The following is a 21555-nucleotide window of genomic DNA, read 5'->3' as shown; positions in this document are numbered from 1 at the left end:
TAAAGTTACTGTAAATGGTCTTGCTTTTTAAAATTTCAGTTTCCAGTTGTACATTGCTAGTATGTAGAAATATTAATTTTTTGTGTGTTCACCTTGTTTTTAGTGACCTTGCTAAACTTACTAGTTCTAGCTGTTCTTTGGGAATGGTTTGCATAGACAATTATGTCTGCTGATAGGGACAGTTTTATTTCTTTCTAGACCTTGCCTTTTATTTCTTTTTATTGCTTTATTGCACTGGAGATAACTTATATTTTGTTGTTTTTCTTCTTTAGTATGTTGTTGTGATGGTTTAATATGATGGTAATATGTATGGTAAACTATTTTTTTTTAATATTGAAGCAGCCTTGCATAAACTCTTAGGATAAATTCCACTTGGTCATGATCATTTTTTATATTCTCTAATTATATTTGCTAATATTTGTTGGGGATTTTTGTGTCTGTATTTATGAGGGGTATTGATTTACAGTTTTCTTTTTCAGTACTATCTTTGCTTTTGGTAACAGAATAATAGCTTATGTCATAAAATGAGTTGAGAAGTGTTTTCTCTTCTGTTTTCTGAAATAAATTTTATAGAATTGAGATTATTTCTTCTTTAAATGGTAGAATTTAGTGAAACCATCTGGGCTTGAGGATGGCTTTTCAAACTGATTTAAATTCTTTAATATTTATAACAATGCTCAGGTTGTCTTTTGGGTGAGTTTTGGTAGTTTGTGGTGTTTTTTTTTGTTTCTTTTTTTTTTTTTTTTTTTTGAGACGGAGTTTCACTCTTGTTACCCAGGCTGGAGTGCAATGGCGTGATCTCGGCTCACCGCAACCTCCGCCTCCTGGGTTCAAGCGATTCTCCTGCTTCAGGCTCCTGAGTAGCTGGGATTACAGGCACGCACCACCATGCGCAGCTAATTTTTTTGTATTGTTAGTAGAGACGGGGTTTCACCATGTTGACCAGGATGGTCTCGATCTCTTGACCTCGTGATCCACCCGTCTCGGCCTCCCAAAGTGCTGGGATTACAGGCGTGAGCCACCGCACCCGGCCAGTTTGTGGGTTTTGAGGAATTGGTCCATTTCATCTAAGTTGTCACATTTATGTAGAATTTTTCATAGCATTCACCTTATTTACCTTTTTAATGCCAGTGGGGTTTGTAATGATAGTCCCTGATATTCCAGATTTTGGTAATGTGTGTCTTCCCCTCCCCGCTTTTTTGCCAGACGTTTATCAATTCTGTTGATCTTCCACCTTCCCTCCACCGCCGAAACGGAGTCTCGCTCTGTTGCACGGGCTGGAGTGCAGTGGCGTGATCTTGACTCACTGCAACTTCCACCTCCCAGGTGGTTCAGGCAGTTCTCCCTGCCTCAGTCTCCTGAGTAGCTGGGATTACAGGCATCCACTACCATGCCCAGCTAATTTTTGTATATTTTAGTAGAGACAGGGTTTTGCTATATTGGCCAGGCTGGTCTTGAACTGCTGACCTCAGGTGATTCACCCACCTTGGCTTCCCAATGTGCTGGGATTACAGGGGTGAGCCACTGCACCCGGCCTGTTGATCTTTTAAAAATAGTTCTTGGTTTTGATTTGTATCTATTTTTTTTTTTGTTTACAATTTTATTTTATTTATTTATTTATTTATTTATTTATTTATTTATTTATTTTTGCGCTCTTTTTCCTTATGCTTGCTTTGAGTTTATTTTGTTCTTCTTTTTCTAGGTTCTGATTTCTGAAAGTAAAGGCTTAGAATATTGATTTAATACTTTTTTTAACATAAGCACTTAATTTTCTAAATATTCCCCTAAGCCACTTGTTCACCTGTAGCCTACAGATTTTTGACATTTTATATTTTCATTTCTGTTAAGAACTAACGTAACAAAGAAATTTCCAATTTTTCTGAAGACTTTCTCTTTGCTCCATGGATTGTTTAGATGGGTGCATTTAATTTGCAAGCATTTGGAGAAGTTTCTGTTGTCTTTGTTACTTGTTTCTAGTTTAATTCCATTATGGTCAGAGACTACATTTTATACAATGTAATTTCTTTTAAATTTATTTAGGGTTATTTATTGACTCAGAATATGGCTTATATTGGTTCATGTGCACTTGAAAAGAATGTATATTCTGCTGTTATTGGGAGAAGTATTCTGTAAACACCCATGAAATCCATTTGGTTGAAGATATTCTGCTCTTTTATATCATTGCTAATGCTCTGTTAACTAGTTCTATAACTGGAGAGAATTGTTGAAATCTCTTCAGTTATAATTGTGGGTTCGTCTGTTTCTCCCTTTAGTTATTTTTGGCTTTGCTTTGTGTATTTTGAAGATTTGAAGTTAGGTGTATGCAGATTTAGACTGTGTCTTTGTGAATTGACACTTCTGTCATTATGTAGTGTCTTTTTTTATTGTGGTGAAAAAAATGTAAAATTTACTATCTTAACCATTTTTAAGTGTACAGTACAGTAGTATTAACTATATGTACATTATTGTCCAACAGAGCTGTAGAACTTTATCTTGCAAAACTGAAACGATACCTATTGAACAGTAACTCTTCTTTCCACCTCTCTTGGCAACCACCATTTTACTTTCTATGAATTTGACTGCTTTAGACACCTAATATAAGTGGAATCAGTGGAACTTGTCTTTTTGTGTCTGACTTGTTTTACTTTGTATAATGTCCTTAAGATTCATCCATGTTGTAGCATATGAGAGGATTTTCTTCTTTTTGGAATCTGAATGGTATTCCATTGTATGTATAAACCACATTTTATTTTTTCATTTTTCTGATGATGGACATTTAGGCTGCTTCTATCTCTTGGTTTTTGTAAATAATGCCACGGTAAACATAGATATGCAAATATGTCTTTGATGTCTTTTGGCTGTATACTGAGAAGCAGAATTGCTGGATTTTATGGTAGTTCTGTTTCTAACTTTTTGAGAACTATCCATACTGTTTCCATAGCAGCTATGGAAGCTATTTTACATTCCCACCAACAGTTAAAAGGGTTTCCAGTTTCTCCAAGTCCTTGCCAACACTTCCTTCTTTCCTTTCATTCCCCATCCCAACAAGTGTAAGGTGATATGTCATGATTTTGATATACATTTCCTTGATGATTAGTGATATTGAACATCTTTTTATATACAGTTTACAGTCAGTATTTGCAGGTTATGCATCCCCAAATTCAACCAAACATGGATTGAAAATGTTTTGTAAACCCAATAAAAATCATACATATTTTAAAAATACAATATAACAACTATTTACATAGCATTTACATGGTGTTAGGTATCATTGTTGAATCCAGCTGGCAGACTTGACCAAGCAATGGATGAAAAATGTACACCGACACAGACTTGCCAGTCAGTGTGGCAAGGGGACCTCTGCCAGAGTCATGCACCCAAGAATGATCAAAGATCTGTCTTAGGACCACATGAGTAAACAAGCTTTTTAGATAAACTTCTCTACATTCCCTTGTTATCTGCTCTATGATGTTAGCTCAAGGTAAGAGGATTACGCTGCCTTCAGCCATAAACCTTTTCCCAAGGCTTTTGCAAAACCTTCCAGTCTTCCAAGAAGGCTTGTGTCTTTCTGTAATTTTCCACTGCCCTGATGGATCTCCTACATATCATAAGTAACCCAGAGATAATTTAAAGTATGTAGGAAGATGTACATAGGTTATATGCAAATGCCATATCAGTTTATATATGGGACTTAAGGATACATGGATTTTGGTATCTGCAGGCATCCTGCAACCAATCCCCTAGGGATACTGAAGAAGGGCTGTACTTCTTGGCCGTTTATCATCTTTGGAGAAATGTCTATTAAAGTCATTTGCCTTTTTTTTTTTTTTTTTTTTTTTTTTTTGAGACAGAGTCTCACGCTGTCACCCAGGCTGGAGTTCAGTGGCATGATTACAGTTCACTGCAGCCTTGAATTCCTGGGTTCAAGTGATCCTCCCACCTTAGCCTCCTGAGAAGCTGGGACTGTAGGTGCATGCCACCACGTCCAGCTAATATTTGTATTGTTTGTAGAGACAAGTTCTGTGTTGCCCAAGCTGATCTCGAATTCCTGGGCTTAAGCAATCCTTTAGTCTCAGCCTACCAATGTTGGGATTACAGGCATGAGCCTGTAAAAACACCTGGTCTGTTTTTGGTTTTTGTTTGTTTTGTTTATTTTCATTTTGAGAAAGGTGCTTGCTGTGTTGCCCAGGCTGACCTTGAACTCCTGGGCTCAAGTGATCCTCCTACTTCAGCCTCCCAAGTAGCTGGGATTACAGTCATTCACCAGCCGTTGCACCCAGTCTTTTGCCTATTTTTAAATTGGATTCCTTGTTTTTTTTATTATTGAGTTGTAGAAGTTCTTTATATATCTGGATATTAACCCCTTATCACGTATATATTTGCAAATACTGTTTTCTTCCATTCTGTAGGTTCCCTTTCCTTCTCTATTGATTGATTGTTTTGCTGCACAAAAGTTTTAAAATTTGATGTCCCATTTGTGTTTGCTTTTATTCCTATTGTGTTTGCTTTTATTGCTTGTGCTTTCTATGTCGTATACAAGAAATCATTGATAAATTCAGTGTTGTGAAGCCTTTTCCCACTGTGTTTTCCTCCAGTAGCTTTGTGGTTTCAAGTCTAGTCAGTTTATGATTTCAGGGCTACACTGAGGTCTTTAATCCATTTTAAGTTAATTTTTGTATATAGAGTAAAGTAAGGGTCCAACTTCTTTCTTTTGTACATGATATTTTTATGTAGTGTTTTTTATCACTAGCAGTTTTATGTGTTTGATATTTTAGCTACTTTTCAGTGTTTTTCTTTTCATATTTTCTTTTCTTTTCTTTCTTTCTTTTTTTTTTTTCTTTTTTCTTTTTTTTTTTTTTTGAGACGGAGTCTCTCTTTGTAGCCTAAGCTGGAGTGAAATGGTGCAATCTCAGCTCACTGTAACCTCTGCCTCTGGGTCCCATTTCAAGCAATTCTTCTGCCTCAGCCTCTTGAATAGCTGGGATTACAGGCACATGTCACCATGCCCAGCTAATTTTTGTATTTTTAGTAGAGATGGGGTTTCACCATGTTTGCCAGGCTGATCTTGAACTCATGACCTTGTGATCCACCTGCCTCGGGCTCCCAAAGCGCTGAGATTACAGACATGAGCCACTGTATCTGGCCTATTCTTCAGTTTTTAAAAATTCTTTAGGATTTTGTTGTTGTTGTTACTGTTGGCATGGTGTATCTTCTTTCCATCCAATTACTTTAGCCTATTTGTATCTTTATACTTAAAGTAGGTTTTTTTCTTGTATGCAGTTGATAGTTGGGTTTTTTTTTTTTAATCCAATCTGAAAATTTCTCTTTTTAAAAAAGTCTCTATTTGAGACCATTGTAGATTCACTTGGCAATGGTAAGAAATAATAGATCTTATGTATCCTTCACCCACTTTCCCTCAATGATAACATGTTGCGTAACTTTTGTACTAGGAAATTGACTTTGATACATTCTGTCTATGCTATTCAAATTTCACCTGTTTTACATGCATTCATTTGTGTGTGTGTATGTTGTCACATGTAGATTCAAATGATCACTACTACAGACAAGATACAGCACAGTTCCATCACAAGTATATTTGTGCTACTCATTTATAGCCACAGCTACTCCTCCCCTCTCATCCTTCCCTGACCTCTTGCAAACAATAATCTGTTCTTTACCTCTGTAATTTTGTTACTTGAGAATGTTATGTAGATCAATCATACTATACAGATTTTTTAAATTTAGCATTATTTGAGATCTATCCAGGTTGTACATGCTTCCATAGTTTGTCCGTATTGCTGAGTAGTATTCCTGAGTCTCTACCTTTAATTGGAAATGGTTAGTTCATTTATATTAATGTGATTATTGATATTGTTGAGTTTAAATCAACCATCTTACTCAAGGATCAGCAAACGTTGAGCTTGGGGATTAAATCACACTTACCAAGTGTTTTTTTACTTTTTAAATTTTAATTTAATTTAATTTTTTGAGACAGAGTCTCACTCTGTTGCCAGGCTAGAGTGCAGTAGCGCGATCTCTGCTCACTACAACCTCTGCCTCCCAGGTTCACGTGATTCTCATGCCTCAGCCTCCCAGGCAGCTGGGGTTACAAGCATGCACCACCATGCCTGGCTATTTTTTGGGTTTTTAGTAGAGACGAGTTTTGCCACGTTGGCCAGGCTGGTCTTGAACTCCTAACCTCAAGTGATCCACCCACCCTGGCCTCCCAAAATGCTGGGATTACAGGCGTGAGCCACCTTGCCTGGCCACCAAGTGTTTTTCTTTTTATAATTAAAGTTTTATTGAAACATGGCTATGTTTATTTATTTACTATTGTCTATGGCTGCTTCTGTGTTACAACAATACAGTTCGGTAGTTGTGATAGAGACTATGGCTCACAAAGCCAAAAATATCTATTCTGTGGCCCTCGACAGAAATATTTTTTAAGTCCTGATTATGCTATTTGTTTTCCATTTGTCCCATTTGTTCTTTGTTGATTTTGCAGCAGGAATGTGAATTTAAAAGAGCTATTACAGTGGTTGGTGCCTGTTAGAATATCTATAGAAACTTTCCTCAAACAAAATTTTAGACCTGACAGAAGGTGTCTGTATTTGTTTTTTGTTGTATGTAACAAATTACCACAATTTAGTGGCTTAAAATAACATGCATTTATTATCTCACAATTTCTGTTCATCAGGAGTCTGGGCACAGCATAGTTGGGTCCTTTGCTTAGAATCTCATAAGGCTGCAATCAAGCCGTTGGCCAGGCTGTATTATGTAGATGCTCAATTATGGAGAAATCTGTTTCCATACTCATTCAGGTCATTGGCAGAATTTATTTCCTTGCAGCTGTGTGACTGAGGGTCTGGCTTTTTACTGATTATCAGGTGAAATCCTCTCTCAGGTCCTAGGGATTGTCCGTAGTTTCCTGCTACATGACTCTCTCCTTTCAAGGCCTGCAGGAGAGCTTCTTACTCCAGTCTGCTCACACAGTATTCTATAATGCAACATAATCAAGAGAGTGACATCTCATCACTTTCGCACATTCTGTCAAGTAGAAGCAAGTCACAGGTTCTTCCTGCATGCAAGAGGATTATATGAAGACATGACTCATTAAGGATCACTGTCATGTATGTTTACCACAGAAACCAAAAGAAGGCATTAATAACTGTATAATCTTACAATGACCATTTTGATCCCTTTCAAAAGCTAGAAATGATGATATTAACAATAAAGAACCTAATATAGCTAAAGTTCTGGTTAAGATATTTACAGTTTTCTGAAACTACATAATAAGCAGAGTTTTCCAATCTAATACCAGTATTTTAAACAAGCACTTGTAAATTCATTATTGTATTTGATGTAAATCTCGGGATAGTGCCATGAGATGGATACGTATTCCTGTTTATAGATGAAGAAACTGAGAATTAGTAAAGTCTTAAAAAAATATTACATAGCCAGTAAGTGATGGAATAGGTGTTTTATTAATAACTTAAAATTCTTTGTTCCTGCCACCAAAGTAGAATTGTAGCATAGATCTATTGATGGTGTGGATATTCATCAAATATGCTTTGATGATGAGGAAAGTTTGATTTTATGTATAAATACTAATAAGTTCTATGTTAAAATGGAAATAAAATGAGATCTTTGCAAGAGTGTAGCATTTCCTATGTGTGGCAGTACAATATTTCTAATCCTCAAAATAGTTCTGTAAGTTTTATCTGTTTCACAGGAGAGTCTGAGGTCTAGGCAGGTTGTCATTTGCTCAAGCTCATACAGTTGGTATGTGGTAGAATCATGATCTGACTTCAGAATCTAGGATGAACCTAATTCAATCGAAATATCTTTTTGTTTTGGCCTTGCATTACTAAATCATATAGCTGGAAGGCAGCTATATTAGTGTTTTACTGTATATCTCTATTCCAGTAATTTCATCTCTACTTAATTGTTATCATCTGTTAAGTAGGATTATTTAGCTATATTGATAGTAAAATACAGTCTACTTAGCCTAGGATGAAAAAGTCTTTAGTGAACTTTGCCTATCATCTATAGCAGGCGTCCCCAAACTACGGCCATGCGGCCCCCTGAGGCCATTTATCCGGCCCCCCGCCACACTTCAGGAAGGGGCACCTCTTTCATTGGTGGTCAGTGAGAGGAGCACAGTATGTGGTGGCCCTCCAACGGTCTGAGGGACAGCAAACTGGCCCCCTGTGTAAAAAGTTTGAGGACGCCTGATCTACAGGATCATGTTGTTCTGCTAAAAAAAACAAAAACAAAAACAAAAAGCAGTTAAGCCTCAAAATTTAACATTTTTAGTTCATGGCTACATGAGGTGGCTCAAGCCTATAATCCCAGCACCTTGGGAGGCTGAGGTGGGCAGATTGCATGAGCCTAGGAGTTTAAGACCAGCCTGGGCAACATGGAGAAACCCCATCTTTAATATAAACATTTTTTAAATAGAAAAATTTTAGTTCACAGCCTTTCTATTTGAAGATACCATATTTCACATCTCAAAAGTCATGTGCTCAACAGTCGATTGTTGTTGGATTTTAAAGGGGTGCCTTTATTGATATAAAATAATTAGCAGAAGTGAATTATGTGACATTTAGCATAAAAACAAAGTTTTTTGTTTTATAAATGATTGATATAGTTATTTTGCATGTATAGTACTAACAAATTATAGTTATTGACAATAATTTTTTCCTTTTGGTTTGTCTCTATGTGTTTTATTGTTGATTTTTCAATCACAGCAAACTATACAATGACAGTTGAGTGGGTTTTGAAAAACATCTGAAGCGTGGTGGCTACATCTACCTTCTGCCTTCTCCCTACCCTTTGAAAAAGAATAAATGGAATGTTTGAGAAGAGAGCTATATTAAAAGAGGAATATAGCAAATGGCTTCAGATTCTGTGAATGGAAGACAAGCTAGGAATCACATTACAAAGGGGAAAAGGCAACAACAGCATCAGCAAATAAAGAACAGATCCTCAGTTAGTGATGGTGATGGAGAAGATTCCTTTACTTTTGAAGCAAATGAAGCTTGGAAAGATTTTCATAGTTCTCTTCTTCGATTTTATGAGAATGGAGAACTCTGCGATGTCACACTAAAGGTGAGCTTACCTTTTTTCTACCTTTCTTAGCCTCTTCAGTGTACTATGAAAAATGGGGGTTTCTGTAACCACACAAGGCAAATTTTGTTGGTATACATATTTAATAGAGTCAGAATGCTTTTAGTCTCAATCTTTTTTTAGTGTAGGAGACAGGACATAGAGGGTAAATGAAGAGAAGTTAGCATAAGGTAAAATTATTGTACTAATTTAATGTTGATACTAATTATTTCATAGTTAACTTCTCAGAGTTCTGAAACCTAGAACAACAACAAATATTATTAGTGAAATTAATAAATTTCTGTTGACCAGATAAACTTTTCACTTGTGTTTAAATATCTTGATGTATTTGCTGACTCCGAATATAGGTTAGAAGTCAGGAATTTGGATTGTTTACTCAGCTATACTACTGTTTTACGGTATATCTCTATTCCAGTAATTTAATCTTTACTTCATTGTTATCATCTGTTGAGTGGGACTGTTTATCTACACCTGATAGTGAAATACAGTCTACTTAGCCTTGTATGAAAAAGTCTACAGTGACCTTTGCCCATCATCTATAGGATCATGTTGTTCTAACAGCCAGTTTTAATAAAATTAGAAAAGTGATAAAGCAGTGTGGAAAAGCCTATGTTCTGATTGTTTCTCATTACATATTTAAAGTACTTTCTTCTTATCTCTCAGTGAAGTATTAAAATTTTTTGGTGGATTCCTGGGCTTAAGCAATCCTCCTGACACGGTGGCCTGAGCAGCTAGGGCTAGATGCATGTATCACCATGCCTAACTAATTAAAAAAAAATTTTATAGAGATAGGATCTTGCTATATTGCCCCGGCTGGTCTCAAACTTGGGTGCAAACAATCCTACTGCCTTGGACCTCCCAAAAAACTGGGATTATAAGTGTGAGCCACTGTGCTAATGATAGAAAATTATTTCTCATAGTTCTGAATGTTGGGAAGTCTAAAATCAAGGTGCCAGCAAGCTTGGTGTCTGGTTAGGGCTGCCCTCTCAGCTTCCAAGATGGTACCTTGTTGCTGCATCCTTCAGAGGGGATAAACATTATGTCCTCACGTGGAAGGCAGATAGGCAAAATGGGTCTAAGCTAGTTACCTCCAGTTCTCTCTTAAGGCACTAATCCATTCATGAGCAGAGCCCTTATGATTTCATCATTTCCCCAAGGCTCCCCCTCTTAATATTAGCACAGTGGGGATTAAGTTTCAATACGTTATTTTGGAGGGCATTTAGAAGATAGCACAGACATAATCTAATAGAAGAGAAAAATAATAATGGAGAAAGTGATCTATATTTAATAGTTAAGCCTTCTATATTAAGAAATTTTAAGACTCTGTGTTTAAGGAAGATCACCTTTCCTTCATTCAGCTAGTAAATCAGTATTTTAACTTTTTCATGTTTCTCAGGGGGTACAATCATGTGCCACATAAGGACATTTTGGTCAACGATGGACTCCATATACAATGGTGGTCCCATAAGATTATAATGGAGCCAAAAAATTCCTATCACTTAGTGATGTAGCTCATAATGTTCTAGTACAATGCATTACTCACATGCCTGTGGTGATGCTGGTGTAAACAAACTTACCACATTGCTAGTTGTATAAAAGGTGTAGCACATAGTTATGTACAGTGCCTAATACTTATTCATGCTAATAAATGATTATGTTACAGGTTTATGTATTTACTGTACTTTTTATTGTTTTTATTAGCCTGTACTCCTTCTAAAGAAAAAAAGATTAAAAAAAAAATTGCAGAAAATTGATTCTTAAATAAACCAAGGAAAGAAAAAAACATTATAAAACAGCCTTAGGCAGGTCCTTCAGAAGGTATTCAAGAGGAGGGCATTGTTATTATAGGAGATGACAGCTTCATGTGTGTTATTACTCCCGAAGACCTTTCAATGGGACAGGATCTGGAGGCAGTAGACAGTGATATGTATGATCCTGACTTGGTATAGATGCAGGCTAATGTCTGAGTTTGTGTCTTAGTTTTTAACAAAAAGTTTTAAAAATAAAAGAAAAAATTTTTAATAGAAAAAGTCTTTTGGAATAAGCATATAAAAACATTTTTGTAGAGCTGTGCAATGTGTGTGTTTTAGGCTGTTATTACAAAAGAGTCAAAATGTTCTTTAAAAATTTAAAAGTTTATGGAAAACGTCACAGTAAGCTAAGGTTAATTATAAATTTTTTTTTTAATTTAGGGTAGGCTAAGTGTACAGTGTTTATAAAGTCTACAGTAGTGTACAATAAAGTCCTAGGCTTTCCCCTTCACTCACCACTCAGTAATTCACCCAGAGCAACCTCTGGCCCTGCAATCCCATTCATGGCAAATGCCTCATACAAATGTACATTCAGAAAAAAATCTTGTATACCGTATTTTTACTGTACCTTTCCTATGTTTATTTGTTTAGATACGCAGATAGTTACCATCGTGTTATAGTTGCCTACAGTGTGCAGTACAGTAACACACCATGCAGGTTCGTAGCCTGGGAGCAGCCATATCTAGGCTTTTGCCTTAGATATATCTAGGCAGATATCTAGATTTGTGTGAGTACATTCTGAGACATTTGCAGTGATAAAATCACCTAATACGTTTCTCAGAACGTATCCTGATCCTTCAGCAACACATGACCATATTAGAGCTGCTTATTGCAACCTATGTGTGTAGTATAACCTAGGCTATATGTTGTAGCCTGTTGTTCCTGGGATACAAATCTCCATAGCCTATTACCATACTGAAAATTTTAGGCAGTTGTAACACAGTAGTGTTTGTCTATCTAAACATATCTAAACAGAAAAGGTACAGTAAAAAGTAGGCAAAGGATATGAACAGACACTTCTCAAAAGAAGACCTACAGGTGGCCAACAAATATATGAAAAAATACTGATCATCACCAGTCATTAGAGGAATGCAAACCAGAACCACAAAGAGATACCATCTCACATCAGTCAGAATGAACTTTTATTAATAAGTCAAAAAATAACAGATGTTGGCCAGGCTGTGGAGAGAAGGAAACACTTACACACTGTTGGTGGGAATGTAAATTAGTTCAGCCACTGAGGAGAGCAGTTTGGATACTTCTCAAAGAACGGAGAGCTGAATTACCATTCAACCCAGCAATCCTCCTAGTTGGTATATACCCAGAGGAAAATAAATCATTCTATCAAAAAGACACATAGTATGTTCGTTGCAGTGCTATTCACAAATAACAAAGATGTGGAATCAGCCCAGGTGCCCATCAGTGGTGGATTGGATAAGGAAAATGTGCCATATATACACTACAGAATAATATACAGCCATAAAAAAGAATGAAATCACATCCTTTGCAGCAACATGCATGCAGCTGGAAACCATTATCCTATGTGAACTAATGAAACAAAACCAAATACCACATTTTCTCACTTATAAGTGGGAACTAAACATTGAGTAAACATGGTCATGAAAATGGGAAAAATAGTGGGGTATACAAGATGAGGGAGGGAGGGAAGGCGGTGGGAGTATGACTTGAAATAAACTGTTTGTTTTATGTTGTATATTACACTCACTACCTGGGTTATAGATTCATTCATACTCCAAACCTCAGCATGACACCGTATATCCATGTAACAGCCTTATACATGTACTCCTAATTCTAAAATAAAAGTTGAAAAAAGCAAAAAAAATATATTTACAATAAAAGAAAAATATAAAATTAAAATTAAAAGTATAAGAATGAAGGAATAGTAAATTTTTTTTTGCTGTATAAGAGGAAAGGACAGATTATAGGCTTATTTTATTATTTTGAGACAGGTCTTGCTCTGGAGTACAGTGATGTGATCATGGATCACTGTAGCCTCCACCTCCTGGACCCAAACCCCACCCCACCCCCTGAGTAGCTGAGACTATAGGTGCATGCCACCACATGCAGTTAATTTTTATATTGTTTGTAGAGAGGGGTTTGGCCATGTGAGCCAGGCTGGTCTTGAACTCCTGGACTCAAGCTATCTCTCTGCCGCCTCAGTCTCCAAACTGCTGGGATTACAGGCATGAGCCACCATGCCTGGCCTTTAGTAATTTAAAAAATGTTTACCTTTACATATAACTTTTAAGAAGTACAATGTTATTTTTATATTGTATATGCACTCTTTACTATTCTTTTTTTTTTCTGAGTTGGAGTTTCACTTTTGTTGCCCAGGCTGGAGTACAATGGCACACTCTTGGCCCACCGCAATCTCCATTTCCCAGGTTCAAGTGATTCTCCTGCCTCGGTCTCTCAAGTAGCTGGAATTACAGGCATGCATCACCACGCCTGGCTAATTTTGTATTTTTAGTAGAGACAGGGTTTCTCCATGTTGGTCAGGCTTGTCTCGAACTCACAACCTCAGGTGATCCATCCACCTTGGCCTCCCAAAGTGCTGGGATTACAGGCATAAGCCACCGTGCCTGGCCTCACTATTCATTTTAAATACAAAGCAGATCTTGAGATATATCGATACCTAAGCTGTCTTTTAAAGGTGAAGAAGTTGTTATTTATAAAGGTTTACATTGTGATTTCACTATTTTCATGATTATGACTAAATATGATTTGTTATAACTTATGATCACAAGTTGGACATATATCTGTACCTCATTCAAATTGTATTTAGACCTTGGCCGGGCGCGGTGGCTCACGCCTGTAATCCCAGCACTTTGGGAGGCCGAGGCGGGTGGATCACGAGGTCAAGAGATCGAGACCACCCTGGTCAACATGGTGAAACCCCGTCTCTACTAAAAATACAAAAGATTAGCTGGGCATGGTGGCGCATGCCTGTAATCCCAGCTACTCAGGAGGCTGAGGCAGGAGAATTGCCTGAACCCAGGAGGGGGAGGTTGCGGTGAGCCGAGATCGCGCCATTGCACTCCAGCCTGGGTAACAAGAGTGAAACTCTGTCTCAAAAAAAAAAAAAAAAAAAAAAAAATAGACCTTAAAAAAAAAAAAAGGGCACAGATAGCTGCCCTGCACCTTCCACCATCTGAGGACACAAAGAAAAGTTGCCATCAGTAAACTTAGAGCAAGTCCTTACCAGACATGGATTTGCCAGTGCCTTGATCTTGAACTTTCCAGTCTCAAGAACTATGAGAAATAAGTTGTGTTGTTTATAAGCCACTCAGTTTGTGATATTTCGTTATAGCAGCCTGAACAAACTAAGACAGTAGGCTTTTTTGTTTGGTTTTTTTTTAGACAGAATCTTGCTCTGTCACCTAGGCTGGAGTGCAATGGCACAATCTCAGCTCACTGCAACCTCTACCTCCCGGTTTCAAACGATTCTCCCACCTCAGCCTCCCGAGTAGCTGAAATTATTACAGGCAGCCACCATGATGCCTGGTTAATTTTTGTATTTTTGTAGAGATGGGGTTTCACCATGTTGACCAGGCTGGTCTTGAACTCCTAAACTCAGGTGATCTTCCCTTCTTAGCCTCCCAAAGTGCTGGGATTATAGGCATGAGCCACTACACCCAGCCAGTAGGCTATTTTTAATTTTCAAATATCAACATTATTCTTACCCATGAAGTCCAGTGCTGAGAACCTCTCTTAGGTAAATAATCCCAAAACAGAAAGTATTTATGCAAATGCATATCCACTACGATAATATTTACAGTGATGAAAAAGGCATGTAAATGTCAAATGGTAATGAATAATGTATATGTAGAGTAAAAGATATTAAAGAAGATGCTTGCAGAAGTTGCTAATAAAGAATGTTAAAGTGTATTAGAGTAAAAGCGTTTTTCAACTATTTATGGAAAATTTTCCTGCATATATAGTGCTTAATAATATTTATTTTATTGTGTTCATTAATGCTTAATAATATTAAGATAAAATTTTACTTTTTCTACTAAATTAATTAATTTATTTATTTGTTTATTTATTTATTTGAGATGGGATTTTGCTCTTGTTGTCCAGGCTGGAATGCAATGGCACGATTTCGGCTCATCGCAACCTCTGCCTCCCAGGTTCAGGCGATTCTCCCGCCTCAGCCTCCCGAGTAGCTGGGATTACAGGCATGTGCCACCATGCCCCAGCTAGTTTTTTGTATTTTTAGTGGAGATGGGGTTTCTCCATGTTGGTCAGGCTGGTCTTGAACTCCTGACCTCAGGTGATCTGCTCACCTCGGCCTCCAAAAGTGCTGGGATTACAGGTGTGAGCCACCATGCCCAGCCCTCTACTAAATTTTTTTTTAAATGAAGAGGAGATAGTTTATAAAATATTAACCATGATGAATTCTTTTTTTTGTTTAATAGCAACAAAAGCAAAGATTTATTGAAATGAAAGTATGCTCCACAGAGTGGGAGTGGGCTCGAGCAAGTGGCTCAAAAGCCATGATGAACTCCACATTAGTGGAGTCAGGAATGCTTTCTATGTTGCTAGTCAAATGCTTTACTAATCCAAAAGCTTTTGTTTCATTGTATTTTCATTCATATTGGCTAGTCTTTGGAAAATTACTCAAAGTTTTGATTAATAGTTGGTATTCAAGCTTTTTAAACAAATGTCTAAGGAATCATTGAATGAATTTTGATATTCTGCGTATTTTAATACTTAAGTGTGACGTGATTTTTCCCTGAGTATTGTTAAATTAAGTTTAGCCTAAAGCTCCCGCCTTACATAGTTTAAGCGTGGCCTAAAAGTTTCTCTGTACACAGTAAACTGTAACCTAACTGGATGTGTAAACAGACTAGCCTACTCTTGTGCCAGTCACTGAGTATCATCCTATCAAAGGCAACCAGTTGTTCAACCTGTGTTCAAGTAAGGCAGACTGAGCTGTAACTGATCCATCTATTGCTGTACCTCACTTCCATTTTCTGTGTGTCTCCTTCCTTTTTCTGTCCATAGATTATTTTCACTGTGCAGCAGCAGCAGAGTCTCTTTAAACCTATTCTGGTTCTAGGACTGCCTAATTCTTAAATCCTTCTTTGCTCGGTTAAACTCTGTTAAATTTAATTGTCTAAAGTTTTTTAATAGTATCTTGAATTAGTCACATGTTCACTGATCTAACACAGATTGTAAATTAGAAAATTAACTAGTATCAGGGACATATAGTATTTATATAATTCTAAATTGTGTGGTAATGTTTAATATTATGTAGCTTGCATTTTTTTTTTCTCTCTCTTTTCTTTTTTTTTTTTTGAGACGGAGTTTCGCTCTTGTTACACAGGCTGGAGTGCAATGGCGCGATCTCGACTCACCGCAACCTCCACCTCCTGGGTTCAGGCAATTCTCCTGCCTCAGCCTCCTGAGTAGCTGGGATTACAGGCACGCACCACCATGCCCAGCTAATTTTTTGTATTTTTAGTAGAGACGGGGTTTCACCATGTTGGCCAGGATGGTCTTGATCTCTTGACTTCGTGATCCACCCACCTAGGCCTCCCAAAGTGCTGGGATTACAGGCTTGAGCCACCACGTCCGGCCAGCTTGCATATTTTTAACCAATTTTAAATATCAGGTCTTTAGATTTTGATTACTTTCATTTTCAAATTTTTGATGAAATAATTTTTGTAATTGGTAATTATTTTTATGTACCAGGGAAATAAATTGTACAAATAAACTTTCAGGAATGTAATGAAACCATCAGTGCATTAAAAAGCTAACCTTTTAGCTGTTCTATTTATACATGTGACTCAAAGATCTTTTTAAAGTAAAAATGGATATTTATTCTGAAAGGGTACCTAGGGGTATATATGTTAAATAGCCACATTTTAGTTGATTTGAATCAAGATTCAAATAGAATTATAAAGGACAGAATCTTATTAAGAACATCATGAAAATGACTTGCTGGCCATTGATTTGTACAGCTTGGATGGCAAGTGTTAAAATCATGGTTGTCTAGAAATTGTGGAACCCTATTTTATAGTACTACTATGTAAGAGAATGTTGGCAAGTTATTTAATGGATCAGGTTTAAGTCATGTGAGACGTACAAATATTTGCATAGAAACTGAATCCCAGTGGTAGTATGTGGAAATCATTTTTTAAAAGAATCTATTTAGGCTATTTAAAAATTATTTAGTATCAGGTTTCAGATCCTATTTTAAAGCTAATGTGAATTTGAAAACATGCCAAGCTTTATGTTATAGTTTACAACTTTAGTCTCATTAGAATCTAAATCCTGCCTAGTGAGTTCTGTAAAAAAATTTAATACAGCATAACAGACAGAAATGATTATCTTGTACTTGCTGAAATAAATGATACTGGTTCTTCCTCCACATTAGTGAAAAAAGACTGAGGAAGGGACTTTTATAAGCGAAACTATTTATACATACGAACACTCCAAAAATTCTCATTTTAAAATTAGTTCTCAAATAATGAGACACAACTACATGTTTATTATATAATCATATCACTACATGAAAACAGGAAAATGACTAAAATGGTACTATAATGTTACTTGTATTTGATTATAATAAACTGCTGGGAAAATGGGATTAATACTGTATTAAAAAGAAGGTATCTGCCCACTCAGTACCAAAAACTTCCAGATGTAAATAAAAATTTGTGTAAAACATAAAACCATAAAAGTAGTAGAAAAAATATGTGAAGTAAATATAGAATATTCGAATGACAGGGTACCTTAAATAATAAAAATACTTGATTTAATTATGTGAAAATCCATAGGGAGAGAATAAAAATTGAAAGCAAACTGAAAGAGAAGTTCAAATATATATGACAAATGCCTAATACTCTGATTGTATGAGGAATACTTACAAATGAATAAGAAAAAATATGTAGTTCATAGAAGAAATACAAGTAGCCCAAAATTTATGAATGATTCAATCTTATGAGCAAAAGAAAAGATAAACAATGAGATATTTTTATTCATCAGATTGTCAACTGTGGCCAGGCACAGTGGCTCACGCCTACAATCTTAGCACTTTGGTGGCCAGGCGGGAAGATTGCATGAGCTCAGGAGTTTGAGACCAGCCTGGGCAACATACACTGTCTATACAAAAAAAAAAAAAAAAAAGTGTTTCATAACACTCATGATACGGTGCAAATACTGTAAGAAGCTCAGAAATGGACAGTTTGACAGTATATATTCACATATTCACATTGTATCCTTTGAAGCAACATTTCTACTTACAAGAATTTGTCAGAATAATAGAAAATGTGAATAAAGATTTAGTTACAAAGAAGTTCACTGATGTGCTGTTTGTAATGGCACACTGTTGGAAGCTATCTGATTTTTCAATAATTAAAATGATGAGATTGCAGTTTTTTTTATTACTTGTATATGAGCTATATCATTTCAAGATAATGTGAATAGAAAATGAAAAAAAACTCAGTTGAGGTCATAGTAAATACTACTAAATATTTACTTTGTGCTTCAGTTTTCTGATTTATAAATTGTGGATAATAATAGTACTTACTCATAGGGGTGTTAGGACAGTTGAGTTAGTATATGAAAAGCCCTTAGAAGGCCAAGCTCTGTGGTTCATGCCTGTAATCCTAGGACTTTGGGAGGCCTAAGTAGGTGAATCACTTGAGCTCAGGAGTTTGAGACCAGCCTAGGCAGCATGGCGGAACCCTATCCCTACTGAAAGATGCAAAAATTAGCTGGGTGTGGTGGCACGTGCCTGTAGTCCCAGCTGCTTGGGAGGCTGAGTTGGGAGGATCGCTTGAGCCCAGCAGGTTGAGGCTGCAATGAGCCATGATCACGCCACTGCACTCCAGCCTGGGCAACATGGTGAGACCCTGTCTCCAAAATAAAAACTCTTATGATAGTGCTTGACATGTAAGGAGTGCTGACTGATGTTTGCTGTTATTAATTTACAAAATGTCCCTGAAATATCATATAGAAAAATCACGACTTGTTGTATATATGTTATAGATATGTATATAAAAGAGGCCAAGTGCGGTGGCTCACTCCAGTAATCCCAGCACTTTGGGAGGCCAAGGCAGGCAGATCAGTTGAGACCAGGAGTTCGAGACCAGCCTAGCCAACATGGTGAAACCCTATCTCTACTGAGAAAACAAAACCCACAAGTATTAGCCAGGTGTGGTGGTGCATGCCTGTAATCCCAGCTACTTAATAGGCTAAGGCAGGAGAATCACTTAAACCTGGGAGACAGAGGTTGCAGTGAGCTGAGATCATGCCACTGCACTCCAGCCTGGGTGACAAGAGCAAGACCTTGTCTTAAAAAATACACACACACACACACACACACACGTGTATATGTATATACAGATATGTATTTTTGTGTATGTATATACACATGTATATACATATATATTTTATATGTATATATTTATACATATATGTATATATGCATATATTTTATACATATATTTTATATGTATATACGTATACACATATACATTTATACATATATTGTATACGTGTACACATATGTATATATGTAGTATATATATGAAAAATATTTGGTTAATTTGGAAGATGAAAATTGCCTGACTTTAAGAAATTGGCCTAGATTGAAAGTAAATGACCAAAGGATTGCCTTGTAAAAACACTCTAAATTTGTCTAGAAATTTTGTTCCTGCTCTAAACACAATGATGACCTGAAGCTGATTTTGACATTAAACTGAGTCTTTCTTGGTTTCTTTTGAACAGGTTGGCTCAAAGCTAATCTCTTGTCACAAGCTGGTATTGGCTTGTGTTATTCCCTACTTTAGAGCCATGTTTCTTTCTGAAATGGCCGAAGCCAAGCAAACACTGATTGAGATTAGAGATTTTGATGGTGACGCAATAGAAGACTTGGTAAAGTTTGTCTATTCTTCACGGCTCACTTTGACTGTTGACAACGTCCAACCTCTCTTATATGCAGCCTGTATTCTGCAGGTTGAACTGGTGGCTAGAGCTTGTTGTGAATACATGAAGTTACATTTTCATCCCTCCAATTGTCTGGCAGTAAGAGCCTTTGCAGAAAGTCACAATCGAATAGACTTAATGGATATGGCAGATCAGTATGCCTGTGAGCATTTTACTGAAGTAGTGGAGTGTGAAGACTTTGTAAGTGTGTCACCCCAGCACCTCCATAAGCTTTTGTCTTCCAGTGATCTAAATATTGAAAATGAAAAGCAGGTCTATAATGCTGCCATCAAGTGGCTTCTTGCCAATCCTCAGCATCATTCCAAATGGTTGGATGAAACACTTGCACAGGTAGGGGCTGAAATAAGATTTCACATAGAGATAAAATACAGAAGCAAATCAAGAGGCTTCATTTATTTTGAAAAATGTAGATTATTTGAAGGAATATAGAAATTATTGATGAAATACAATGATAAAAATGGCTTTTAGCTCTCTAACTTTCCTATTAACTTGCTGTACTGTTTCAGGATGAATCTAAATTTGTCATATTTGAATTAGCAATACCATTCTCTGCTTTTTAACCTGAAAATATTCCTTTGGGATACCAATGATGAGTATTTTATGTATGCTAATAGAAAGTGGTTTGAGGAAACAACTCTAAATATAATTTATAATGTTTTATAATGAAGTTTCTAAATTTTAATGATTATTTTGCTAATAAAAGTATAGTTATTCCTAATGTGTGTAGATTTATTATGCAAAGAACCATAGGGCATCACTTTCTATTTTCTTCTCTCACCATACTTTGACTTTTTTTAAACCTCAGAAATGTGTCTGATTGTTGTGACCGTTATTATTTTTTACTGTTAATAGGAGTTACTGGGATAAAAAGATTATGGGCCCTTGTGATATTTCTTTTCTTTTGTCTTCCTCCCCTTTCCTTTTTCTCTCTGCCCTCCTTTCCTTCCTCCCTTTTTCCTTTGTCCATTTATTCCTGAGAAGTAAAATGATGTTTTGTAACTTAAATGAGGACTGTTCTTACTTATTTTTCTAAACTAAATGCTTTGTTAAAACTTTGTGCTTGATAAAAGCACTCAATGATAATTCTCATAATTTTTAATAACAAAGTTTCTCAATAGCATTACAAGAAACTTTAACAAATAGAAGAATGAAAGTGCTTAAAATGACCAGTGTTCTCATTTTAGATATTTATAGGCAGATGAAGTAAACCTATTCAAAGTGTGATTATGATAAGACATACTTTTCAAGTGCATATCACAATATTTTTGCATGCATATGAGTATCAAAGTTTAGTACACATTTAGATCTTCTCTCTTAGAATTATTTTGAAAGTAAATTTGTCAGCAAAAGCAAATGGAAAGTTTTATTATCTTGCAGCTATATCTTATTTGTGTATATATGTTACTTTTTAAGACATATAAGGCAGACTTTATTCAAGGGGGACCATGACAATAGGTAGAGGGACTACTGCAACAAAGTCTTGCAGTTGGGGAGTGACTGGACTCAACCCCTTATGTGTGTGTGTGTGCATTTTATTCAAAATAACATTACCTGGTTTCATCATCCCCTTTAATCCCCTGGAAAAACAGGGTATCTTTAATAGAGGAATGATGAATGCCTCTACTGAAAGAGGGGA

The 21555-nt window shown here is 36.4% G+C and overlaps 1 protein-coding gene across 4 annotated transcripts in view; it reads left to right on the top strand.

Moving 5' to 3' along the window:
• The window catches only part of KLHL8 (kelch like family member 8), a 64223-nt gene that overhangs the window by 18122 nt on the left and 24546 nt on the right, over positions 1-21555 (top strand). For 2 of the 4 annotated variants that reach the window (XM_039468528.2, XM_003923986.4), the window contains exons 2-3: positions 8751-9111; positions 19701-20249. In XM_039468528.2, the coding sequence (XP_039324462.2) occupies positions 8896-9111; positions 19701-20249 (765 nt within the window). In that variant the 5' untranslated portion in view covers positions 8751-8895. Of the gene's footprint in view, positions 1-6954; positions 7131-8750; positions 9112-19700; positions 20250-21555 lie in introns of all 4 variants that reach the window. The other 2 variants (XM_074396412.1, XM_074396413.1) reach the window with 2 other exon arrangements.

This window comes from Saimiri boliviensis, chromosome 3 (genome assembly GCF_048565385.1).
Source record: "Saimiri boliviensis isolate mSaiBol1 chromosome 3, mSaiBol1.pri, whole genome shotgun sequence".
NCBI lineage: Eukaryota > Metazoa > Chordata > Mammalia > Primates > Cebidae > Saimiri > Saimiri boliviensis.
This window is presented reverse-complemented; position numbering and strand designations above follow the sequence as displayed.